Genomic DNA, 27,749 nt, shown 5'->3' with positions numbered 1-27,749 from the left:
GTGTGAATGGCCAGGGTTCTGACCTGAGCCATCTGTAGAAAGCATGGTTAAGCCAAAAAAATGGACCGAGTGTGGTGGATACGCCTACAGTCCCAGCTACTTGCTTGGTTGCGTGAAGCAGGATTATCACTTGAGTCCAGCATGGACAACACAGTGGAATCCGGTCTAAACACAGAAAAGAAGCCCACCCTAAAAGAATAAGTAGATAACCACTTACATTAGAGAGTCATGGAAAGAAACCATTTCATTTCACTAACTTTACAGATTCCTATAAAAGGCAATCAGTTATAGAGAATGAAGAACATCTGGTGTAGGGCTAGGGGCCTACACTGGGAAGCTGAACAGGAGGACTGTGGGAAGCAAGGGGCTGAAGATCAGTCTGAACAGTGTAGTGAGTGCCCATCTGCTGAGGATCCTTGCTGCTGTCAGGGTTAATGGCCTTGCCTGGATGTCTCCATTTGCTTCCACGCGGTTCCACTGTTGTCTGTCCACTTCTGGTTCCAGCTGCAGCTGCTCCCTCAATGTTCTGAAATGTTTCCCCCATGACTCCCACCCGTGTTTTCCCCTATGGCACCATAACATCTTTCCTCTGGCATGCATTCATCTTGTGAATGTGTCCAAAGACTCTTCTGTGGGAAAGGCACTATCACAGGTGCAAGGAGAGACACACAGACATAAGTGTCTCATGGTTCTGCCATGGTCAAATTGACAGGCTAGATGACTGTACAACAGGTAAGACAGTGAAATGCTACGGAAAAGACAGACTCCCATGGGATGCTAAGGAAGTGAGGTCAGAGGGGAGTTCATACAGTTAGTGTTGTGTAGACTAGGTGTTTAAAATATGTGAATTATTTAAAATATATAAATATAGTTTACATATGTATTCCTTTCACAGTTTAAAAGTTATTGATTTGCCGGGCGGTGGTGGCGCATGCCTTTAATCCCAGCACTCGGGAGGCAGAGGCAAGCGGATCTCTGTGAGTTCAAGACCAGCTTGGTCTACAAGAGCTAGTTCCAGAATAGGCACCAAAGCTACAGAGAAACCTTTTCTCAAAACAAACAAACAAACAAAAAAGTTATTGATTTAAGGCTGGAATAGACTTTGAGAGACTGATTACAAATCATATATAATCATGCATGATTGAAAGAAAAGACAAACAAAGCCCGCCGAAAGACATGCTTACTTGTGTGTTTTTCTCTTCTACAGTGCTGAGGTTAAGCCCAGGGCCTTGCACACTAGGAAAGAGTTCTAAATGTAGTACTTTCTTAAGAGTAAAAGGTAGTCCTAAGATTGCTGTAAAAACTAGACCTTCCTAGCCGGGCGGTGGTGGCGCACGCCTTTAATCCCAGCACTTGGGAGGTAGAGGCAGGCGGATCTCTGTGAGTTCGAGACCAGCCTGGTCTACAAGAGCTAGTTCCAGGACAGGCTCCAAAGCCACAGAGAAACCCTGTCTCGAAAAACCAAAAAAAAAAAACAAACAAACAAAAAAAAAACTAGACCTTCCTTTGCCTCTTCATATTCGGCATGGATTTGTTTTACCATTTCATTTTTAATTCTGCAGGAAAATCCTTCATGAATTTGATCTGGGCTTAACTGAGTTTTGATTGTCAAGGAAATACAAACTTGTCTCTGGTCACATGGAGATCCCGGATTCATAGGACTTGGCAGTTTCGAACCAGATCTCTTCTACGGCCTTCTGGCCCATGTCGAACATCTGCTGTAAATGCTTCCACCCCGTTTTTGCTGTAACCATGAGGTACTCTCTGTTCTCCGGGTACAGCTGGCAGGAATACTCAGCTATGACAAGAGACTGACTGAAGCGACTGCAGACAAGGAGAAACAGTGCGCTCCTCTCCACAGCCGTCAGAGGGATCACGCTTTCAAACCCTGCAAGGATGTGGCCTCCGACTTGTATGGGGTTTGTGCTTTCAATCATCATGTACATAATGGTGATTGCCACTTCAAACACATAGTAGCCATAGCTCATGTCACCAAAGTCTAAAATCCCAGAGACTCGATACACAGCATCTCCAGAGGCTGGCTCGCTGGAGTCTACTAAGATGTTATGGTCGTTAAGATCACCATGATTGATACCTGAAATTAGAAAAATCACATAAAATGTTATTTAACATGCCAACTCATTCTCTATCTAAAGCAAAGCCATCTAAAGAATTTGATGAGCAAAAATAAAGATAAAAGAGCAAACTCTATTTTCTTAAAGCAATTTTCCCTGGAAAGAAACAGGCAGAGTTTTGGCTCCTTTGCTCTTGCTTCTCACCAGTGCAGAGGGTAAGGCAGAGACTGCAGTGCTCGCAAACACCCTGGAGGACTGCTCAAAGCCAGAGATGTTTAAAAGGAACAGGAGCACATCCATATCATTACAGGAAGAGAGTCTTACATGGAACATATGCACCTTTATTTATATCTAGGCTTTAACACGTCCTGATAGCCCTTGTGTGATGAAGCACACCTTTTATCCCAGACTCAGGAGGCAGAGGCAGACAAATCTCTGTGAGTTCAAGATCAACTTGGTCTACATACAGAGTTTCGGGCGGGCCAGGGCTTTAGAAAGAGAGAGACCCTGTCTCAAAACCAAAAATAAACCAGAAACTGAAAGTGTTTAGAAAATGTTATAGCAATTTGACATCCAAGAACATAATACATGATTGGTTATATCTAGTGTAGTTAGCTGCATGTGGTCCAAGCTCTGACCCAGGCATACACAGCAGAACCATGCATCAAACTTTAATATGTTGGGAAAACAGAAAACCCCTAACTTTTCTTTATCATGGGCAGTTTGAAAAACTCTGATTTAAGCTACTGTCTAGAATTTAGATACTGTCAGTTTTTTCCAGCAACCAAGCACTGAGATTCAAATACCTTATAATAACTAGGTGATACAGAACATGTCTTTTTAACTTACAAATGTATTCTTGAAGCGGGATCTGAATCTGTAGCCAAAACTGGCATAAATCTTATGACAGTCTTTTTGCATGGGTCTCTTATGTGTGGGGAGTAGAGGTGTGAGCCACCATGCTCAGCTTAACTTCTATATGGTTAGGTTTATCTAAATTACGCTTAATTAACATGTATCACAGTAATACCAATGAATATTATTGTAAACCATAGATTCTATTTATTTGTTTATTATGTATACAGTGTTTTGCTTTCGTGTATCCTTGCAGGCCAAAAGAAGGCAGCAGACCTCATTACAGATGGTTGTGAGCCACCATGTGGCTGCTAGGAATTGAACATGGGACTACTGGAAGAGCAGCCAGTGCTTTTAACCCCTGAGCCATCTCTCCAGCCCCTAAACCATAGGTTTTAAATTATACATTTCTGAATAGGAATGTAGCATAGAATTAATTCAAAATATAGCAAAATTAGACAGAAATACAAGGGACAAACAGAAAATCCACACCACAGTAAGAGATTACAGCAAGTTTTACTCAGTGGTTGTGAGGAGAGACAAAAGTGATCGGAAAAGATACCGAAAATTTCAACAACATAGGAGACAAACTTGACTGAATAGGCATACACCCCAAAATTACAGATATAGCTTCACTTTAATCAAACATGGAACTTTTATAAAAATGTAACAAACATCACATCATAAAGTATTATAAGATAAATGTCAATGACTAAAATCATATAGACTTGTCCTGTTCAAATTAATAGCCACTAACCACAGGTGGCCATTTCAATTCATGAGATTTGAGCCTGGAGAGAAGGCTCAGCAGTTAAGAATACTGAATGCTCTTCCAGAGGACCTGGGTTCAATTCTCAGAACCCAAATGGTAGCTCATAACTATCTATAACTCCAGCTCCAGGAGATTTAACACTCTTTTTTTTTATATATATATAATTTATTTATTATGTATATGGTGTTCTGCCTGCATGTATCCCTGTGGGCCAGAAGAGGGCACCAAATCTCATTACAGATGGTTGTGAGCCACCATTTGGTTGCTGGAAATTGAACTCAGGACCTTTGGAAGAACAAGCAAAGCTCTTAACCACTAAGCCGTCTCTCCAGCCCGAGATCTAACACTCTTATACAGACATTTATGCAGACAAAATACCAGCGCATGTGAAATAAAACAAATAAATCATTTTTAAAAAGATTAAATAACATGGAATGGCCCAGTTCTTTTGTTACACAAGCCATATTTCAAGTATTCACTAACCACATGAAGACTGTTTTACTGAACAATACAGATATACATTTACTTTATTATTTACTTATTTTTATAGCCTATTGGCCAACAGTGATATGTAGTGTGTTTTATTTCAGAGTATTTGTTTGTTTAGAACAGAATTTCTCTATGCTCTCCTAGAACTCCCTATGGTGACCAGGCTGGCTTCAGACTCACAAAGATCCTCCTGTCTTTGCCTCCCAATGCTCAGATTAAAGGCATATGCCACCATGCCTGACTAACATATGTTTCTTAATCAAAATGCAATTACAGGGGAGGAAGCAGAAAACTTTTTTTTCAATTAAAAAAAATGCAATTACAACTGAAATCAGCAATGAAAAGATAACTAAAAACTTCATCATATTATGGAGGAAATAACATATCTCTAAATATTATGAAAAGAAGATGTTCAAAAATGAGTTACAAAATATCTAAAACTAAATGAAAATTATGCATTAGGACTTGGTGTGCAGTTTCTCTTATAGCTGCAGATAGCTATATTTCCAAAAACAGTTCAAACATTCGCTGACTAAGACACCCAGGCAGGCTGATGAAAAGAAGCTTCAGCAACTGTGGCAATGACATAATGGGAGCAGCAGAAAACAAACAACAGTCAGAGACAAAGCAGGCGGAATAATCTAATATCACCTCCCTGCTTGGACAGAAAAAGAGCCAAACAAAAGCTGGCTCCCATATTTTCTAGTTTAAAAGCAATAGAACTGACTGCTACTGGGTACAAGATTTCTCACTGTGAATGAAATGTCCTATAATTAGATATTCAACGTCTGCGCAACCCTGTGGATATATAAAATCGTGGAATTGTACAAATAACGGGATACATTGTGTCTTCAGTGACTCATATCCCAATAAAGCTGTAAAAGAATAATGGGAAATATTATCTTCAATTTTAAAAGGACTAACAACATATTTTTTGATAAATAATAAATATCTCAAAATAGAATAAACTTTGCTTTTTGAAACATGCTCTTACCATGTGTCCCAGGCTGGCCTCAAGTTCCCTATCTATCTTCCTGTCTCAGCCTCCGAAGGACTGGAATTGAGATTGTGGCCCACTATCCCTAGTTGGAATAGGTTTTTATAAAGTCTTAAGCCAAACAGTGCCTTTTCCAAACAAACAAACTTTAAATTTGAATATCAGCATAAAAAGAACTGGGCATGTTGGCACACGCCTTTAACACCAGCACTGGGAGGCAGAGGCAGAGGCAGATGGGTCTCTGTGAGCTTGAGTTCAGCCTGGTCTACATAATAAGTTCCAACACACATGTGCACGCACACACGCACGCACACACACCCTCACATGCTCACGCGCATGCATGCGCGCACACACGTCCACACTCACAAAAAAAGAGTAGGAGGAAGGAAAGCTAAGGAAAACAGCATCCACATTTATAACAAAAATGGGTGCATGTTATCACAAATCAAGTCTTACACTTAGTTAACTTCATGTCTGTAGTCCAAATAAGGGCAAAGAAAAAAAACCACAAAAAATATCATGAGTTAAGCATCCATTTCAAGAAAAATTTTTAAAGGCAAGCAGAAACATTTATAAAAAAAGATAATAATATGAGTAATTTAGGATACAATAAAGAGGGCCTTGAAAATGTCCTTCTCCAAAGGATGGATCTGTGGTGAGAACCACTGGGAACATACAAGAAGAGATGCTGGGAATCTGCATTTAGGACAAAAGGACAGGAATGACTAACAACCGGATCACTATTAGAAACTAAGGAAATGGGGCTGGGAAGATGGTCAGGGTCAAGGGCCCTGGCTGCTCTGCCCGGGTCCCATTCCCACCACCCTCTCGGCAGCTCACAACTGGCTCTAACTCCAGTCCCAGAGGATCCACTGTCCTCTTCTGGTTTCCTTGGGCACTGCATGCATGTACTGCATGTACATACATGTAAGCAAAACACTTATACATATAAATAAAAATAAATAAAATCTCAAGAGAGTAGGTAATAATAAATGATAAATACAATTTTTAAAAGGTATGTTAAAAGCTTATAGCTATAAATAAAAAAATTAGATGAATTAGGTAAATTTCTATAAAAATACAACTCATTAAATATGGCAAAAATCTAAATAGTCCTATGGATATTAAAGAGATCAAATTTCTAATTTTAATAATTTTCGGGACTTTTTGTTAGAGACAGGGACTTGTGTAGTTAAGCTGGTCTTGAACTCGCTATGTAGCTGAAGATAAGCTCAAATTCCTCATCCTTCCATATTCACCTCCCAAGTCCTGGGATTACAGGTTGGTGCCATCATGCATTGTTTGCTGATTTTAATACTTCCCTAAAGAAAAATACAATGCTAAATTGACTCAGTAAAATTACCTCAAGCAGTACAAAAAAGAAAATGTCATACTTCTAAAAATATATGTATTGACTTTGTAAATTTGTATCTGAGTGAGTGTATGCCACATATGTGTAGGTGAATGCACAGGCCAGGAGGGAATTGGATCTCCTGGAGCTCGAGTAACAGGGGTTGTGAGCCACCTACCATGGGTGCTGGAACTGAACTCCAGTCCTCTGGCAGAGCAGCAAGTGGTCTTGATAGCTGAGCCATCTGGTCATCCCTACTCTAATCTTATAGTCACTAAGATAGAAAACCTCCCTAAATAAATTTTACGAGTCTAAGCCCATACAAGGATATTATAAAGGAAATGTCTCTTAGGAATGTAGATGTAAGACATAATAAAACACCAGCAAACTGAAAAGGATGATACATAATAAAAAGAAGAGAAATGAAAACAATACAGTGACCACATTGGGTTTAAATCAGAAATGCAATGTTGATTTAATGTTAGGTTCAAACAATATAATTCAACATACTTACAGATGTAAGGAGAAATAAGCATGCATTTTTATATGAATTCTCAGTGAGCCAGGAATACACGGAAGCTTCCTTAACCATACAGACGGTGTTAACCATAACTAAAGCAGCATCACCATTAACAGGGTTTGAGACAGACTTTCTCTGTGCAGCCCTAGCTGTCCTGGCACTCATTATATATCAGGCTGGCCTAAGACCCACAGAAGTCCTCCCATCTCTGCCTCCCGAGTGCTAGGATGAAAGGTGTGTGCCTCATGCCTGCCTACCACAGCCAAGAGTTAAACACTGAGGGTTAGCAAGAAGGCTCACAGGGTTAAGGTGCTTGCTGTGCAGTCCTGATATCCTGAGTTCTGGAAGGACAAACCACTCTCAAAAGTTATCCTATAACTTCCACTCAACATGCCCTGGTACATGCATGCCCAAAAAACACCCGCATGCACCTACACAATAAATAAATAAAATAATTCAACACTAAAAATGGATTATACACTTGTAACCTGAGTTTGGTAGACTGAACCAAGAGGAACGTGGGTTCGATGCCAGGCGGGTCTATATGCTCTTTATTTTTTTTCTTAAGGAAACATTTCTTCCTTTACAGAACATTTCAGATGATTTTGTTATACACATGTAAGTTCTGAAACATCTTGAGATAAATTACTTAAGTAATGTGTTTGATGTTGAGAGCTTGAGAGATAGCTCAGTGGTTAAAAGCATTTCCGGCTCTTCTACAAGACCTGAGTTCTCTGCACCCACATGGGGTGGGTACTCCAGCTACAGGATCTGATACACTTTTACAGCCTCTATGGGTACCTGAGTGTGGCTTATACACACACACACAATTTTAAATAAATTGTACGGATGTGTTCAGAGCACAGCATGAAGATCCTCATGCCCATAGTTCTCCAGAAAAACCAGGAATGTTAAACATGAAGGATTCTTTTTCCAATGGGAAAGATATAAAACCCATTCTTCCATCCAGAAAGCTAGGACTTGGAAATGATTAATAGTCTGGTGACCTGTGTTATCTGCTGGGCCAGGCCATATCTATCAAGTTCCTATAATCAGGACTGGAAGTGGCTGATGTGGGAGTGTCATATCAATCTGTTGATTTCATTGGTTAAGTAATAAAGAAACTGCTTGGCCCTCATAGGTTAAAACATAGGTGGGTGGAGTAAACAGAACAGAGTGCTGGGAGGAAGAGGAAGTGAGCTCAGACTCGACAGCTCTGCTCTCTGGAGCAGACGCCATGCTCCCCTCTCCCCGGCAGACGCGATAAAGCTCCGGCCCAGGATGGACATAGGCTAGAATCTTCCCGGTAAGCACACCTTGGGGTGCTACACACATGAATAGAAATGGGCCAAGCAGTGTTTAAAAGAATACAATGCGTGTGTTGTTATTTTGGGTATAAAGCTAACCATGTGGGAGCCGGGCCGTGGGAAGAGGCCTGCAGCTCCCTACTACAAGTGGCTAGCAATCTAAATGACCTTATGCCCAGCCCTCCCCACCCCTGACAAACTCCCACAACCAGGACCTGAGATACCTAATAGTCTAAATAACCCTTACATTATCTGTATAGCCAGAGGCTCCCCAAGCTCCCCCAACCAGACCAGAGGTGGCTAATAGCTCAAACGACTTTTATGCTATCTGTATGACTGAGACCAGGCCAGACCCTTTGTTAAGTCCTTAAGCTAATACAGCCTGTAAGCCAGTACAGGTGGCCCATCTCCGGAACCCTTCTTCTTAGAAGAAATGACATGTATTCTGAGTTAAGTTTTGATGTAATAATGTTTCCTTGTGCACTGGGGATAGTATTACACCAGGAAACTTTTTCCAAATTGTACTGTGTTTAGATATACTGACAACAAACTGCCTGGAATCAGACTCCCATAGGTTTGCTCCAATTTGTCATAGTCAATCTCAACCGAATTTTCATTCTCACCTGTTTGATGGCTGAGGAAGGAGCAAAAGCTGCTAAAAGATATTTGATTATAAATGCTGCTAGATTAATCCAACATATATGTTTTGAAAATGCCTTGACTCCAAATTTAAGTCAAAAGGTATGTTACTTTGGAGAAGGGGTTTTGCTTTTGTTTCCACAGGAAATGGGAAGCTGTGGATTCATTCTGAATAAAGAAAAACCAGGTTTGATCAAGGAAGACCCCCTGAGAAATCTTTAATAGGAGGAATGGCCCAGATATCTGAGTTCTACATTCAGAATAGATTCAAGACTGCTGGATGAGATGATCAAGCCTCACAGGATTCTCCAGTCAGGACTTGACCATAATTCTAAATTTTCTTTAGGTTCCCATAAGATTATCAGTGCCCCCAATCAGCAAGAAGTAGCCTGGAAAACTACGCCCACATTCCCAAAATATGGATTATGGGTGCTTACCTTTGTTTGGAATGTTGGTTACAAGTTGTTATAGATAATGGTCAGTAGAAAAGCTAAACAAAGAAGATTCAATTCAGAGTTCTTGTTTAAAAAAAAGGGGGGTGCTGTGGGACAATGGTCTGTACCCTGTCACTGGTCTTTTAAATAAACCCTGATTGGCCAGTAGCCAGGCAGGAAGTATAGGTAGGGCAATGAAGACCAGACTGGAAGTAGAGGCAGGGCAACAAGAATTATGGGAAGAGGAAAATTTCAGTCCGCAGTCATCACCCAGGCTCAGAGGAAGCCAGACGTGGAGCAAGCAAGATGTGACTGCCATGCCGAAAAAGGTACTAAGCCACATGGCTAATATAGACAAGTATTATGGGCTAATATAAGTTATAAGAGTTAATAAGAAGCCTGAGCTAATAGGCCAATCAGTTTATAATTAATGTAGATCTCTGTGTGTTTATCTGGGACTAAATGGATGTGGGACCTGGTGGGATAAAAATCTTGGACAAGTATGTTTAGAACTTTCATCTATAAATGAGACAAAAAATACCAACAGAAAAATAGGCAAAAGACTCGAATAGGCACATCGTGTGTGTGTGTGTGTGTGTGTGTGTGTGTGTGATCCAGCCAAATAGAGAAATATATTTTAAAATTACAATGAGAAACTAGACTGTGAAAATAAGATTTAAAAAAATGCATCACAAAGTCAAAATGTAGTGCAGTGAGGACATGTACATCCTGGTAACAGCACAAATTCATACAGCCTCGTTTGGAAACTGGCATTATCTGATCAAGGTGAATATAAGGAGATTGATGCAGGAGGGTTTCTGTAAGGTCAAGACCAGCCCAGACTACACAGTCCAAATGACAACAAAAGCAAACTTCAAATATAGCGGCTTTAAGAATAGTAAAGATACTATTCTTGTAAAAGTAAAAGGAACAAACAAGAACATCTTATAAGGTGGCAAATCTAAGTTGTACCTCCATGTTTTCCTGACAATATGAAACTTGCCCATTTAAAGGTTGAGAAAAATACATACTTTGATTGGGAAAATACTCACATTCTCGAAAATGACTTAATTTGGTCATTACTTTTTCCTTGAACAACTGAATGACCTGTTCAACAATCTCCCGGTTTCGATTCTGGCTTAGAGCACCCATGTATTTCTCGAGAAGAGGGATGTTTTTCAGATTCCAGATGAAGTTCTCCCGATGAAGAAGATTTAACTTCGGATGACGAAATTCCTAGATGAAAAGCAAGAAACAGGAGAGGATGTAGCTTAGGCGGTAGAATGCACAATGCCCTACCTGGATCTAGTATAAACTAGGCATGATAGCATTTGCCTACAACCCAGCACCTGAGAGGTGGATACAGGAAGAACAGAAGCTCAAAATCATCCTTGGCTACATAGTGAGTCTGGGCTTGCCTCAAAAATAGAAAAAAGTAAATAAATAATTTTTTTAAAAGCAAGAGACAGCCTGTTGACACCTTGACACCCTATATCTCTATGGAGAGATCAGTGTCTTGCCATACTCTCCCTTCAAAAGGTGCCTACAGGAGGCAGATGGCACTCTCTTATGCCAACTGTCCTGCCTCATTTATGGTAACCCATAAAGCAAGGTGGATGAAGTGACACCTCTTAAAATCCAGCCTCATGTGGGGTTCCCCTCTGTATGCTGTGAATACCATTGGTGAATAAAAAAAAACTTCCTTTGCTTACTGATAGGGAAGAATTTAGATAGGTGGGGAAAAACTAAACTGAATGCTGGGAGAAAGAAGACAGAGGCAGAGAGAAGCCAAGTAGCCCTGCTGGAGACAGATGGTGGAACTTTACCCGGCAGGTCACAGTCATGCGGCAATGCACGGATTACTAGAAATGGGTTAAATTAAGATATAAGTGTTAGTAAATAAGAAGCTAGAGCTAATGGACCAAGCAGTGACTTAAATAATATGGTTCTGTGTGATTATTTCAGGTTTGAGCTGCCGGGGCAGTCAGGAAACAAACAAGCGAACTTCTTACAACACCAGCCCTTGGAAGGTTGAGGTCAGAGGACCTTTTTGTAAGGCTAATATCTCTCTTTCTTTATAAATCCACAAAATATTAAGTCCCTTTTTATTTGATCAAGACCTTACAGTTTTAGGATCATAGTTTCATTTTACTTGATCTTCATTGGTGTGAAGACAATTTTTTCCTTAAGTTTTTTTGAGACAGGGTCCTACATAGCCCACTCTGGCCTTGAACTCCCTATGTATTTAAGGGTGACTTTGAATTCCTGATCCTCCTGGCTTCACCTCCCAAATGTACTAGAATTAGAAGCATATGTCACTGTGTCGGGTTCTTAGAAAGGTATTTCTAACTAGTGTTTTATGGTGGTTTGAGAGAAAACAGCCCCCAAAGGGAGTGGCACTATTAGGAGGTGAGGCCTTGTTGGAGGAAGTGTGTCACTGTGGGGGTGGGCTTTGAGGTCTCTTTTCTCAAGTTTCACTCAGTGTGATTGTCAGTTGACTTCCTGCTGCCTTATGGTCAAGATGTAGCCAGCTCCATGTCTGCCTACATTCTGTCATGCTCCCTGTCATGATTATAATGGACTGAACCTCTGAAACTGCTGTGAGCCACCACCTCAAATGTTTTCTTTGTAAGAGTTGCTGTGGTCAAGGTGTCTTTTCACAGCAATAAAAACCCTAACTAAGACATGCTTACAAAAGGAATTGGAGAGGGGGCTGGAGTGATGGCTCAGTGGTTAAGAGCATTGCCTGCTCTTCCAAAGGTCCTGAGTTCAATTCCCAGCAACCACATGGTGGCTCACAACCATCTGTAATGAGGTCTGGCGCCCTCTTCTGGCCTGCAGACATACACACAGACAGAATATTGTATACATAATAAATAAATAAATAAATAAATAAATAAATAAATAAATAAATAAATATTTAAAAAAAAAAAAGGAATTGGAGGCTGCTCTCAAGATCATGGTGCCTCACACCTGTAATCCAGCATCCAGGAGGCTGAGAGGATCACTGCAAATTCAAGGCCACCCTGGCTAGATGTAATGGTTTGAATGAAATGAATGAAAATGGTTTGAATAAAAATGGTCCCATAGCCCCATCGGGAGTGACACTTTTAGGAGGTGTGGCCTTGTTGGAGGAAGTGTGTCACTGGGGGTTGGGGTTTGAGGTTTCAGAAACTCAAGCCAGGTCTAGCGGCTCACTGTCTCTTTCTGCTGTCTGCTGATCTAGACGTAGAACTTTCAGCTCTTTCTCCAGCACCATGTCAGCCTGCGTGCTGCCATGCTTCCCACCATGACTATAATGAGCTAAAACTCTGAACTGTAAACTAGCCCCAATTAAATATTTTCCTTTATAAGAATTGCTGTACTGGCAGTGGTGGCGCACGCCTTTAATCCCAGCACTCAGGAGGCAGAGGCAGGCGGATCTCTGTGAGTTCAAGGCCAGTCTGGTCTACACAGTGAGTTCCAGGACAGCTAGGACTGTGACGACGTAGAGAAACCCTGTCTCAGAAGGGAGGGAGGGTTGCCACAGTGAGTTCCAGGCTCGCTTGGAAGAGTCTGTCTCTAAAACAAAAAACAGGGCCAATAAGATGACTAACTGGGTCCAGGTGCTTGCTATTAGGTCCAATGACCCGAGTTTTGATCCCTGAATCACACAAAGAGAGAACTGACCCTAGAGAATTATCTATCACCGGACCTCTACACTTCTACACTTCTTCTGTGACATACAACTTAACACACCACACACACGAGAGAGAGAGAGAGAGAGAGAGAGAGAGAGAGAGAGAGAGAGAGAGAGAGAGAGAGAGAGAGAGAGCTGGGGGAATAAATATTTTTGTTAAGTATCCAAATCAAGAGACCCGTTTTCACCACTCGTCTCGTCTAAGGCCCCTCTGTTATTTTTCAGTGCATCTTTACTCACTTGGTTCCACCACTCTGGCCTCTCCCGAGTCCAGGGGGCCTCAAGGCCTTGGTATATTCTTTTTCTCTCCTCCAGGATGCTCCACAGTGATGTTGGAGTCTTGTCTCCACTAGGCAAAAAAGCACCTCTGTACAGACTTCCTGACCACTCTTAAAATTTCAACCCCTGGCCTGGCGGTGGTGGCGCACGCCTTTAACCGCAGCACTCGGGAGGCAGAGGCAGGTGGATCTCTGGGAGTTGGAGGCAAGCCTGGTCTACAAGAGCTAGTTCCGGGACAGGCACCAAAGCTACAGAGAAACCCTGTCTCAAAAAAAAACAAAAAAAGGGAAACGGGGAGCAGTTGGAAATTTTAATTAAAAAAGAATAAAAAAAATAAAAATAAAAAAAAAAATTCAACCCCTTCTCCAGCATTTCACAGCCCTCTCTATAGGAATATATTCGTGGAGGTACTGTCCCTTAAGATGGCTCTTCTTGCTGGGCGATGGTGGCGCACGCCTTTAATCCCAGCACTCGGGAGGCAGGGGCAGGCAGATCTCTGTGAGTTCAAGACCAGCCTGGTCTACAAGAGCTAGTTCCTGGACAGGCTCCAAAGCCACAGAGCACAGAGAAACCCTGTCTCGAAAAACCAAAAAAAAAAAAAAAAAAATGGCTCTTCTCCCCTCACTGAGCTAACTCTGCTTCTCCATTGGTGTCCATGTTGTGGGTCCATCTGCATGTAACAGGGTACAAGCTGCTCTGGATCCCCAAGCCTGGGAGCTGCTTGGAGGACAGCAGGCCCGTGTCCTCAGCATCTTCTCTTTGCCAGATGAAACCTCTCTATTTCCTTCAGCTCTTCCTCTTGAGCCCATTGTTCAATTTCCTCACCTTCTGGTGAGTTAAATGTCACTGCTGATCACAAAAACAGACGGTAAGCACCAAATCAGCAGGAACCATGGCTTTGGACAGACTCAGACTAGAGGTAGTGGCAGGAAGAAAATTTTCATTTCAGGCTGTCCAGCACTACTCAAAGTTCGTTTTTAGAATCTCAAATATTACTTTTATTTTTATTTGGTGGTATGGGGCGAGTGGTGAATGTTTGGTGTGGGATGTCCTTCTGTATATGTGTTGTTTTTATTGGTTGGTGAATAAAGCTGTTTTGGCCAATGGCTTAGCAGAGTAAAGGCAGGCAGGACATCCGAACAGAGATAGAGAGAAGGCAGAGTCAAGGAGGCGCAATGTATCTGCTATAGGAGAAAGATGCCAGAACATTACCGGTAAGCCACAGTCTCGTGGTGATATTAATAGAAATGTGCAAATTTGAGATGTAAGAGCTAGCTAGTAATATGCCTGAGCCATTGGCCAAACAGTGTTGTAATTAATATAGCTTTTCATGTTCCAGGACAGGAACCAAAAAGCTACAGAGAAACCCTGTCTCAAAAAAAAAAAAAAAAAATCCCCCCCCCCAAAAAAAACCAGCTGACGGGTCTAATAAAGAGCTGACTGGACAATAGCTAGGCAGGAGAGAGGGATAGGTGGGACTGGCAGGTGGAGAGAATAAATAGGAGGAGAAATCTAGGCTCCAGAGAGGGGAGAGGGAGGAGCGAGAAAAGGAGAAGGAGAAGGAAAAGGAGAGGATGACCCCAGGAGCCAGTCACACAGCCAGCCACGGAGTAAGAAGAAAGACATATAGAATAAAGAAAGGTAAAAAGCTCAGAGGCAGAATATAGTTAAAGAGAAACTGGATAATTTAAGTTAGAAAAGCTGGCTAGAAGCGAGCCAGACTAAAGCCGGGCATTCATAAGTAGAATAAGTCTCTGTGCATTTATTTGGGAACTGGGTGGCGGGCTCCCAAAAAGTTAAAAAAAAAAAAAAAAAAAGCCAACAGATCATAGTTCCGTCTCCCTCTTCCACTTACAAACATCCCAGATCTTAGTTTCCCTAGCAGGAAAATCAAGACATTAGTCATCCATGGATTGACAAAACCGGAAATACAACCCTCATACTTGTTGGTGCTCCACAAAGGCCTTGATTTTAGTTTGCTTGTTTGTGGTACTGCAGATAACTCAGGGCCTATCACACACTAAACAAGCACTCAATCTCTGAGTTACGTCCTCAGTCCAAAAGTCTAAACACTCAAAAATAAGAATTTCTCACCCAGTCACCCTGACTTCCCTGGCCTTTCTTTCCGTTTGGTTCCTGGCACACCATTCAGAACTGCTGGCAGTTTAACCAGTGCGCTTTAGTATCTCAGGCCAGCTTACCTCCCAGTGACGTCCTCACTCTCTCCCTAAGCACTTTGCTCCTTCTAGTGCAGAACTCAGACCACAACCATATTCACTGGGCTGCTCTGTTTTCTTCTTCCCAGACACAACCTCCCGAGCACACCCTCTAACCCACCTGTCAGTCAAGTTGCAATCAAATTCCAGTATTCTTTGGTCCTATGACTTGTGAATGTCTCAGTTCTGGTCCCTAAGATGTCAGGGCTCCAGTCTACTCTGGATTCCCTAAGCCTGAAACTGCTGGAGTCGTCAGTGGCCCAACTATATCGTCTACAGAGTAGTCATGGACTCTACCACATAGACAGAACTGAGAGCACGCTCACAGCACCATAGACACTGTAGCTCTTAGTACTTACAGGAAAGTTAAGGAACTCCACCTGTCACAGCATGGTGGGAGTCAGTGAGGGCATGGGCAGTGGGGACAAAGTAGATCAGAAGACACTGTAACACCAAGTGGAGAGTCGTTCTCTGTTTCCCCTGGAGCTCCCTTGTTTCCCACATGACAACTTAGAGGTGGCACACAACAGCTGCAGGTGACCGAGGGGATAGCTGAGTGCTCATCGTGTGGAGGGGTTGCCTCTGAAACTGCATTTGCCATCTCAAGCAGAGAAAGAGGAGGTGAAGTGTCGAGAAGAAGAGGCATGTGGGTGAGCCCGTAAACAGGCTGAAAGGAGACAGCAGTGATGAACAAGTTGATGAAAGTCCTGTCAAAATCCCATTAGCGTTTGTTGCAAACATAGAAAAAAAAACTTAAGATCTGTATAAAATCATGAAAGACCCCAAATATCCAGAATGATTCTGAGGAGAAAAGCAAAGTTAGAGGAATTTAATCTGATTTAAGATTATATTACAAAGTTATCATAAACCAAACAGTATGAATGTTGAGGGTATATGTCAGTGGTAGAGCATGTACTTAATATGAAGGTTTCCCAAAACAAACAAAGAAAAGCAAAAATTTTACTGTTATAAAAGCAGACAAAAGGACTTAGGGAACAGTGCAGAGAATCCATAAATAACCCTAAAAATTCAGTGCAAGAAGTGGTCAAAAAGGGCACCACAAAGACATCTTGGGAAAGATAAGGTTCTCTAATACAGTGCTGGAAAACTGGATTTCAACAGGAAAAACAATGATATTGGATGTGTATTTTATACCATATACATAAATCAACCCCCATATAGACAAAAGATTCAATGCCAAGATCATAAAACTCCTTGACAATGGCTTTGTCAGTGATTTCTTTTTTTGTTGTTGTTGTTGTTTTGTTTTTGTTTTTTCGAGACAGGGTTTCTCTGTAGCTATGGATCCTGTCCTGGAACTCCCTTTGTAGACCAGGCTGGCCTCGAACTCACAGAGATCCGCCTGCTTCTGCCTCCGGAGTGCTGGGATTAAAGGCGTGCACCACCACGGCCCGGCTGTCAGTGATTTCTTGCCTCTCATATTCACAACAAATTTAAACAGATGGGATTGTATCCATCAAAGCTTCGGCATAGGAAACACTCAACAGTCCCTGAGGCTGGGGAAATAGTCAGTGCAGTGATTTGATGATAGGCACAGGTCTGTAAACACTAACAGTGAGAAATGGTGACAGGAGGATCCCTGGGGCTTTCTGGCCAGTCAGTGTAGCCAACTGGAAAGTTCCAGACTTAGTGACAGACCTATCTCCATGAATAAGGTAGAGGGGTAGTGAGGTGGCTTACCAAGAAAGAGTATTTGCCAAGCCCGATGGCTTGAGTTTGAGTCCCGAAACCAATGTAGGAAGAGAACTGACCTCTGTAAGTTGTGCTCACCGTAGATTTCTATAAATGCACTATGGTATGCATGGACACACACACACAAACATGCATGGACACACACACACACAAACATGCATGCATGCACACACACAACAGGAAAAGTTAAATAATAACAAAAAGATGGAAAGCAATCAAGAAAGACATTGACGTCAACCTCTGGCCTTGACAGGCACTTGCACACGTGTAAGTGCACACCCACACAACATTACATATATAAACATAGTCACACACAAAGTCAGCGATTTTAATCTCAATCAATAGTTCAGGTGTAGAGAAATGGCCAGTGTGCAAGATTTCTAAAGAATTAGTAAACTCAAGAACAAGAAAAACAATATAACTCAAAAAATGAACAAAAGACTAGAAGAGACATTTTTTTCCCAAAGACAATACAAAAACAGTCAATGGGCACATGAAAAGGTGGTCACGACCAACAACCATCAGGGAACTACAAACTGGAAGCACCATGAGCTATCACTTCACACTCGTGAAAACAGACACTATCAGAAATATGAGTGGCCCGGCGGTGGTGGCGCATGCCTTTAATCTCAGCACTTGGGAGGCAGAGGCAGGTGGATCTCTGTGAGTTCGAGACCAGACTGGTCTACAAGAGCTAGTTCCAGGACAGGCTCCAAAACCACAGAGAAACCCTGTCTCGAAAAAAAAAAAAAAGAAATATGAGTGATAACTAGTGTTAGGAGAGTATAGACAAAGAGAAGCTGTGTATACTGTTGACAATCACTACAGAACACAGCATGGAAAGTTACTAAAGAAATTAAAACCAGAACTATCATAAAGACCATTGTAACCGCTACAAAGTTTTTCTGGATAAAATTAATATATGAAGAAAAATCTTCTAAAAATACACTTAAGCCAGGTATGATGGCCTACACATATAATCCCAGCACTCAGGAGGCTGAGGCACAAGGATTGCCACAAGTTTAAGGCCAACTCAATCTACACCGTGAGTTCCAGATCAGCCATGGATATAGAACAAGACCTTGTCATGGCAGCTGGAGAGAAGGCTCAGTGGTTAAAAGCACTTGCTGCTCTTGCAGAAGACTGGAGGGCCTTCCCAGCATCCAGAGGATCTAGCTCCCTCTTCTGGCCTCCTCGGGAAACTGGCACATGCGGTACACACAGATGCAGGCAAAACACTCACATACAAACTAAATAAATCTTCTTCAGAAAAGACCCTATCATAGAAAATAAAAGTAAAATAACTACTTAAATTCCAGGTATATTGATATCCGTAAGTGGAGAGAGAGAGAGAGTGTGTGTGTGTGTGTGTGTACATGGGTACATGACTCACGTGTACATGTGCATACCTGGAGGCCAGGGGTCAACATAGGACATCTTCCTCAGTTGCTCTTTGTCTTAGTTTACTTTTTAAAATTCCTTATTTACATGTGCACGTGTGTATACATGGACATATATGTTGCACGTATGCATGCAAACACACATAAGACAATGAGTGTACAGGGTCTGAGGAAACTTGTGGGTGTCAATTCTTTCCTTCCAGCGCATGGGGCTCGAGCTTGGTGGAAGAATCTTCACTGCTTAGCCATTTTACCAGACCCTCCATCTTATTTTTTGAGACAAGGTCTCTAAGTGATCCTGGGACTTCCCTGTTTGGCTAGACTGGCTGACAGAGAGCCCCACAGGATCGCCTGTCTCTGCCTCCCCAGTGCTGGGAGATATGCTGCCATTCTTCTATGTAGCTATTGGGATCCTAATTCACATCTTTGTGTTTGTGCCAATGGAATCATCTTCGTACGCCCATAAATGGGCATTTTAGTGAACATCCACAAATGGAATTGCTCACACTTAACTGAAAGTGTTTGGACTGACATGCTTAATATGTGTGTTACCCAAAGTTCTATGCAATACAGTTTTTGTTGAATATGTAAACAGAGTGCAGTAGAAAAAGTTTATAAACACTTACTAAACATCAATTCCAGCGAATGGGATTACTGATAACTTTTGATTTTTCTTTGTATTTTTGCTGGTTTTTTTAAATGAGTCACTAAAGTGCTTTTGTTTAGCTAGGAAGTAAATGAGTTATTTCTGCTTTGGGATAGCAGGGTAAATTATTGCTGTGTAGATGGTCATATGGCCTTGACATCTGGCCAAGAGGAGTAACAGTTATAAAAGCTAAAGCACTAAATAGAATTTAAATCACTGGCATTAAGTAATGAAAACAAAGTAAAATGAGTTTGTCCCCACTCACTACCTTGACAGAGGACTAAGTGCAGAGAGAAGACCCAGGAAGAGCCCAGAATGTTCAATGAGTTGAAGAGATGGAGCTGAGAGTCCAGGAAGACCAAGGCGCCTAGAGCTTGCAGGACAGACTCCCAAGGTTAGGCTGCAGAGAGAACACCAAGTCCTCCTTGAGAATTTGAAGGATTGGTATATACCCCACATGCTAAGTCTGCGGAATGGAAGGTCTACAAGGGATTTGATTGGGCACAGAGGTGAGGCTGGGAGCAGTGTCTGCAGCTACCCACCACTCTGGATGTTAGAGGATGTTGGGTAGAGAACTCAGAAGGGGCTTGCATTACATAATTCTTAGATTTAAACCCAGGCCTGGTCCCACCTGTCAGAAGTTACATTCAAGATACAAAAGAGTCAAAAGGTTTACAATCAACCTAACTGTGTCTACTCCGGGAAGTTCAGTGAGTACCAAACATGAGAAACGTGGAAGCTGGATATGGTCACACATGCCCTAAAGGGAAAAAAAGTAAAATGGCCTAAATATGTCAACTAAATGGCAAAGACTCTTGGTTTCTGCTGGGCAGTGGTGCACGCCTTGAGACAGCCACAGGCAGATCTCTGTGATTTCGAGGCTACCCTGGTCTACAGAGTGAGTTCCAGGACAGGCAGAGGTGTTACATAGAGAAATCCTGTCTTGAAAAACAAAAACACAAAACAAAAAGCAAAGACTCTCAGTGTCTTTGTTTTTAGTCAGGATGTCAGAAAATAGCTAGGCTTGAATTTTCAGCAATCCTCTTGCCTTAGCCTCTTAAGTGCTGGGACTGCAGACATACACCACCATGCCTGGTAAACACCATCAGATTGCATAACAAACAAACGAAAACCCCAAAATAAGACACTAAAATTGTTTTCCTATAAGGAACATTTCAAGTGTGACGACTGCCCATGGAACAGCACTGTTTTCTGTTCGCTAACTTCGAGCTGACTACAGATACATTAACTGAAGCCCTTAATCAGTTTTCACTAATTATTGATTATCTGACTGCTGAATTAGCGTCCTGAATGTTCCCCACCTTTCTGACTCTCAGAGTGCTGTAATCCGGTTTTGCAGGTTAAGAAACCCTCCCAGGGATCCCTACTACCTCTAAGTTACAGTTCAGACTGCTTACTTTCTTGGGGGCAGGGGGGGAAGGCCAGGTGTTAGAATGTAGTCTAGGTGGCCCAAACTGAAGAGATTCCTGCGTCTGCCTCCCAAGCGTTAGGAACAAACCAACTCCTTACTGTCACAGAACATGTGTCTTAGAATCTGACTCCACCTTATATATTCAGTTTTATCTCTTGTGCGCCTCATTTATAATTTTTTTTTGGGGGGGGGATTTTTCGAGACAGGGTTTCTCCGTAGCTTTTGGTTCCTGTCCTGGAACTAGCTCTTGTAGACCAGGCTGGACTCGAACTCACAGAGATCCGCCTGCCTCTGCCTCCCGAGTGCTGGGATTAAAGGCGTGTGCCACCACTGCCCAGCCTCATTTATAATTCTTATATATCACAGCCACAGTGAATTACCCGGAGGTTCTAGAACATGGTCCTTCACCTGGAAGGCCATCTTCCGCCTTTCCTATGGCCAATGCACTCCTAACTTTAGAACCAGTTTGGAGTTACTTTTGGATCCTCGTCTTCCAGTGTGTCAAATGTGTAGTGACGGACAGAATAAAAGCTGAGCAAAGACGCTGGGGAGGCAGCACCGTTAGCAGGACTCTTGTCTAGCAGGCGTGGAGCTCAAGCTCCAGGGCCATATAAATGAGGCGTGGCACATGCCTATGATTCCAGTACTCAGGAGATGGAGGCGGGAGGAGCAGAAGTTCAGGTAATCTTTGGCTACACAGTGAGTTTGGGGCCTGTACTGTGCGAGACCTGCCTCAAAAAACATGAATATATGAAGCACATTGTTCTTAAAAATCTCATTGCTAGCCAGACATGGTGGTGCATATCTTTAATCCTTTAATCCCAGCACTTTTAAGGCAGAGGCAGAAGGATCTCTGTGAATTTGAGGTCAGCTTGGTCTACATAGTGAGTTCCAGGCCAGCCAGGGCTACCCAGTGAGATTCTATCTCAAAGCAAATAAAACAAAAATCATAAGGTAAACAAACAAAAATCCCTCACGAAAATAAGGCCCCAAACCTTACCTCCAATGTCTTATCCAGCTGGGCAGCTAGCCTTCCTATTTCATATAATTGCTGGTGGCTGATGGCAACCTGGGCTATGGGTCTTCCGGGGAGGTAAGTGAGCATTCTCACCAAGTAGCTTTTGATTTCAGATCCACTGTCTAGATTGAAGGAATGACATATTCTGTCAATCAGTCTTGAGAAAACAATAAAGCTACCTTTTCTTTAGAATTACTATTGAAAGGAAAAGGAATTTCACGGCAAGAGGGAAAGTACACAAAGCTAAGACTATGCTGGAATGTTCTGCGAGGTAGGGCAGAGGGGGTCAAAGCAAACAGAAGGATAAACCATTTACACACTCAAACAGCCCCAACTATGCAGGCCTTAGCTCCAAGGAGACATTTACTTACTAGGTAAATGAATGCCTTAAACCCGCATTTTCATATACACTTGCAATGAGGAAAACAAAGTGTAAAAAAAAGGGCCGTTCCATAAATCACAGGTTCCTTTGTGGCAAACTGAAGCACATCTTGTATCAGTAACACAGTCCTCAGGGACTGGAGTGAGTCTTTGTTGTTAGAAGCGATACAAATTAAAAACTAATAGATAAACAAAAGAAAAGATGATGGTGCTCCTCATACTTTAAAAAAAAATTCCAAGAAAAGGGAACACTCCTGCATTGCTGGTGGGAATGCAAGCTGGTACAACCCCTTTGGATGTCAGTGTGGCGATTTCTCAGAAAAATAGGAAACAACCTTCCTCAAGACCCAGTAATGCCACTTTTGGGTATATATCCAAAGGATGCTTAATCGTGCCACAAGGACATGTGCTCAACTATGTTCATAGCAGCTTTGTTTGTCATAGCCAGAACCTGGAAACAACCTACATGCCCCTCGATTGAAGAATGATGAGGAAAATGTGGTACATTTACACAATGGAGTACTACACAGCAGAAAAAAGTAACGACAGCTTGAATTTTGCAGTAAAATGGATGGAGCTAGAAAACATTATTTTGAGTGAGGTAACCCAGACACAGAAAGACAATTATCGCATGTACTCACTCATAGGTGGTTTTTAAACATAAAGCAAAGAAAGCCAGCCTACAAATCACAATCCCAGAGAACTTAGACAACAATACGGACACTAAGAGAGACTTACACAGATCTAATCTACATGGGAAGTAGAAAGTATAAAATGACAAAATCTCCTGAGTAAATTGGGAGCATGGGGACCTTGGGGGAGGATTGAAGGGGGGAGGAGAGAAGCAGGGAGGGGAGCAGAGAAAAATGTAGAGCTCAATAAATATCAATAAAAAATCTATAAAAAAGGAAAAAGATTCCAAGAAACTGCTCTTGAGCTCCTGCTGGCTAAGCTAGGCATATCTTGGCACTCTTTAAAGGAAAGGGGTCCAGTCCCACAGAGGAGAACCTGCAGCTTTGCATTCAAGTGTTGTACCCGAGGTCACACACATAACAATGACAAACCAGGGTTTAAAACGCCTGAATGCTCGTTTCATGTTCTTTTTACCACACCACAGCACTAGCGTGTGCAGCCAGTCTAACAAACAAAAAGACGTCCTTGAGGCTGGAGAAATGACTGGCGAGTGCCTGCCTAGCATGTGCAGGGGCCTGGGTTCGATTCCTAGCAACACATATCATCTTTTTGCGTTGAATAAGAACAGAAGATATTCCCCGGATTTTCGCAGTTCCCTTAGTTACTATTTAGTGGGACATCTCTAAACAGAAAATTTAAATTTATACTGGATCTCGACGCAAACCATTTCCAAACTATATCTCCACTTGGAATTATCTTTGACACCGCACTTCTACCTGTAGTCAAAATGCAACAATATGACCGCATCAGGAATTTCTTACCGATGGACACAAGCGAGATTGTGTTGCCTCCTTTAGTTTGGCACACGGAGCCCGTTGGAAATCCAGCTGCTCTCAGAAACATGATGACATGGTTCTGCATTTCAATCAGGTCTGGAGTTTGACTAGACTCCATGCTGCTTATTTTGAGGACATATTCAGCGGGGTCATCGGTAGTGTCTGTGGTTCTTGAAACGTGAACATGAAAGTTTTGATCGTCATAGCTAGGGAGGGGCCGAATCTTAGAAACTTTGAACCCAAATACTGATTCTACCAGAGCAGAGGCTTGAGCCTCAGTAAAAGTGGGCTTGGTTAAGGCATGGGACTGCTGACCGTCTTCACTTGACATCATGTCTAGAGGAAAAATGACAGTCAAAAAAGAGACACATTACAATGACAGTTATTTGAATGATTATTCTCAAGACAGACCACTGTTTCTTTATATTGAATCTATGCTTCTTGATTTTTATGTGTAACGTTTTTTGTTTTCTGTTTGGTTGGTTGGTTGGTTGGTTGATTAGTTTTTCGAGACAGGGTTTCTCTGTAGCTTTTGGAGCCTGTCCTGGAACTACCTCTTGTAGACCAGGCTGGCCTTGAACTCACAAAGATCCACCTGCCTCTGCCTCCCTAGTGCTGTGATTAAAGGCGTGTGCCACTATCTCCCGGCTTCATTTGTAAAGTTTAAAAAATCAAATTAGTGAATGAGATCAAAAAGATGTCCTGGAGATTGAGAGATGACTCTGCAGCTAAGAGCACTTGTTTCTCTTTCAGGAGACCTAAGTTTGGTCTCCAGCACTCACAGTAGGTGACTCTTAACACTTGTAACTCCGGTTCCCGGAGGATTTGACACCCTTTCCTGGACTTTGTAGGCATCTGCAGTTACACGTGCACCCTAATCACACAGAGACATTTAAAAATTAAAACAATCTTTAAAAGAAAAGCAAGTTGATGTTCTATCAGGGCAAAATGGTCCATGTGTAGAATCCCGGCACTTGGAAGGCAGGGGCTTGGAGGACTGTTTCAAGGCCAGGCTAGCTTGGTCTACTTTGCAAGTTCTAGGCTGCCCAGGCTGTCTCGGGAGATGTTGTCTCAAACAAAACAGAAGTGGATGTGTTGGCGAGTGAATCCTTGTGTCATAAATTATTTTTAAACTTCCTTCCCAGATTGAAGGGACAAGCACGGCTCACAGAGGCATTTTTTAAAATCATCCAATTCAGTTCTTTCTCTTGTATATCAACTTTACAGGGAAATGTAGGTGCAACAGAATTAAGAGATGTGTCAAAACTAGTACTATGTTCTAAGAACCCAGCTCTGTGGGCTGTAAAGATGGTTCACAGGGTGGGGGACCAATATGTGAGCATGAGGTTTGCATCCACAGCAACCGTAAAAAGCCAGGCTCGATGGCACGTGCCTGCAATTCTAAGTTATTGCATTTTCTCATGTTTTCATTTTTTGGGAAAAGGTTTCGCGACATCATATAGCCTGGACCTTCTGATCCTTCTCCTTTACCGCCCACAATGCTGAGATTACAGGGAAGTACCATTATGCTTGGTTTATTTGGTGCTGGGGATCAAACGGAGGGCCTCATACACGCCAGGCAAGCACTCCACCAAGTGCACTGCGTCCCCAGCCAAGCTGTTACATTCTTGACAATCACGTCTCCCGTTTACCTTTGACCGTGGTATTTGCTTTCAGAAGCAGGTTAAGCCTTTCAGGTTTTGTTCACTAACATATTGTCACAAAGATTAAACAGGATTTCAAAACAATCTTTGCACCTGAAACTTCTGAAAACTAATACATTCTGTCACATTGACTTTGACCTTCAGACTAAACAAGGAATTTTAAACATTCCTTCTGAATATATATATAACATAAGGCCAGTGTTCATAATGTAATGTGAACTGAAGCATTAATTCCAGGGTGAAATCCTTTCCAACTCCGAAAGTATTTGCGGGTATTAAAGCAATGCTGAGCATGATAGGAATTCGATAGGGACCTGGGTGTGGTGGGGCACACCTGTTGTCCCACCGACCCAGAGAGAGGAACAGAGAATGCTACTTGCTGAAAGCCAGTCCAGACTGCCTCTCAGTTCCAGTCTAGCCCCGGATACAGCGGAAGACTCCTCTGGAAAAGAAAAAGTTCTTAGAGTTGAAAAGACTGTTAAAGGCAACTAGTGAAGACCAATCTCCACAAAACGTTCCCACGACCTTAAATGGGGTTTGTTAGGCATCTTTTTGCAGAGCCTTGCTTGCTAAAGCAGGGCAAGGTATTATTGGCAGGTCTGGTCACAAGACAACCTGGTGTACGACACAGGTGCTGAGTTGCAAAAAGTTGTCCAAGTGCCAGCTGCGCTAACAACCTCTGAAACTTCAGCCACATGGCCTCTCAAAGAGCTCAGCAACGCCTTCTCTAAAAAGTCCCTCCTAGCATTAATATCTAAGCTGTTTTTGCTGTTGTTGTGTACCCGAAGAAAAGGCACACACTGAAACCTGCCACTGCAGCAAATGCATGCAAAGAAAATTCTTTATCAGAGATTTTCATCTTAACCAAATGTTGTCCCGTGTGTGGAGAGGATGGAGGGCGAATCCAAATCCTATCTAGGTGTTAGTGTACTTCTTGCCAACAACATTTAGCTCCTGAAAAGACCCTCAAACGGTATGGGCTTCTAACTGGGAGGTTGGCGCCATATTCGTGATTATTTTTGAACGAAAGGGGAACGAAGAAGGAGTGGACCTTACACTCTTCACTTTGTGCAAAATACACCAGAAAAAAACAACAATAAAACCAGAAACCAGCGTTTACTCTCTTCCTCTCCTAAAGTGTTACAAAGTCCCGTGAACTCTGCCCTAGCACTTCTTCCAAGTGGGTGGGTCTTCTGTGACCCTTCTGCTACGCGCTTCCAAAGCTGGGAAGCAGGCGCTAGTGTTCCCTGCATCTATTTGGTACGCCAACGGTTGCCACCACTCGCAGTACACAGGCTGCAGGAACTCTCTCTACACGGTCATTTTCCAAGGGCGATTGGAAGCAGCACCACCAGCTGCTCCAGCGGGTCTAGCTGCGGAGAAAGGACAACGATGGGAGGGGGGCGACCCATAGCTGGGTTCCCGCCCTTGTGTCATGTAATTCCAGGGGAGCCTCTAGGATGGCTTCCATCCCGCATCGTGCAGGCCCGCGAAGGGTGAAAACCTCGGGATTGCGCTCTGAGATTTCAGCCCAGTTGGGGCTGGACAGTGAGCTGCCCGGTCAACAAGCAGCGAGTGTGAGGAGCGCCAGGGCGACAGGAACCACCCGCCCGATTTCAGCGACGTCCCCTTCACGGAGACCCGGGCTCGTCTAAACCTCCCCCACTGCCGCTCACCCGCCGCGACCGGACGTCCCAAATCACACCCTCTCTCCTCGTTCAGCAAGCCAGAAGCCACAGTGCGGGAGGTGGAGGGTCGACCCGCGGCCGCAAGCCCCGCCCTACTATTGGCTCCGCCCACATTCCACCACCCAATCAATGCACACTAATGACCGCCCATGCCCAACCCTTTCCCCGCCCCCATTGGAGGTCAGGGACCCGGCTCCTGATTGGCTGTCTGCAACTCGTCTCTCTAGTTAGGATTCAGAACTCTTGCTTCTGATTGGTCCCCGAGTAGCCATTTAGTAGACTTTGGGCCCTTGGGCGGCGTCCGTCAATTCAGACCCCGTCGGCTTAGTCTACGCAACGACTTGGAGCGCGTCTGTCTGGAAACTGCCTGTTGAGAGAGCTCACATCTTGGCTTTCTTTCCTCAATCCTTCCCGCTCTTCCTGGAAGCACGTCTCCTGGAGGCCATCTTCATAGATCGCGGCCAGAGTTGCATTCTCCCCAGAAGGGAATCCTAGTCCTGAAACCTCAAGAATCGGTCCCCCTCTGTGAGACAAGGGGGCTCGGGGTCTGGGTACTGGAATGTTCCAACCCGAAACAGCTGTACCAGCAAACCTAGGCTGTCTGTGCTGGCGGGAAAACTAAAGTCTAGAGTGCAAAGAACAGTCAGACTGTGGGTACCAACTCTCAGTTCAGGACTTTGGCCACAGCACTCATTTTGAAGCGAAGTGACTCAGTACAACAGAGG

At 43.0% G+C, this 27,749-nt stretch overlaps 1 protein-coding gene across 1 annotated transcript; it reads right to left on the bottom strand.

Annotated features, from left to right (window-relative positions):
* Positions 1 to 527: 527 nt before the first annotated feature.
* Positions 528 to 27,063, bottom strand: Hykk (hydroxylysine kinase). The gene is made up of 6 exons (XM_057768162.1): positions 27,013 to 27,063; positions 23,658 to 24,008; positions 21,805 to 21,944; positions 10,492 to 10,675; positions 1,501 to 2,095; positions 528 to 1,309 (listed from the first exon to the last, which is right to left on the bottom strand). The coding sequence occupies exons 2-5, from the start codon at positions 24,004 to 24,006 to the stop codon at positions 1,635 to 1,637; spliced, it is 1,134 nt and encodes a 377-aa protein (XP_057624145.1). The 5' UTR covers positions 24,007 to 24,008; positions 27,013 to 27,063; the 3' UTR covers positions 528 to 1,309; positions 1,501 to 1,634.
* Between the last annotated feature and the right edge of the window lie 686 nt (positions 27,064 to 27,749).

This window comes from Chionomys nivalis, chromosome 4 (assembly GCF_950005125.1).
Source record: "Chionomys nivalis chromosome 4, mChiNiv1.1, whole genome shotgun sequence".
NCBI lineage: Eukaryota > Metazoa > Chordata > Mammalia > Rodentia > Cricetidae > Chionomys > Chionomys nivalis.
Note: the sequence above shows the minus strand (reverse complement) of the source record. Positions and strands in the feature narration are given on the sequence as shown.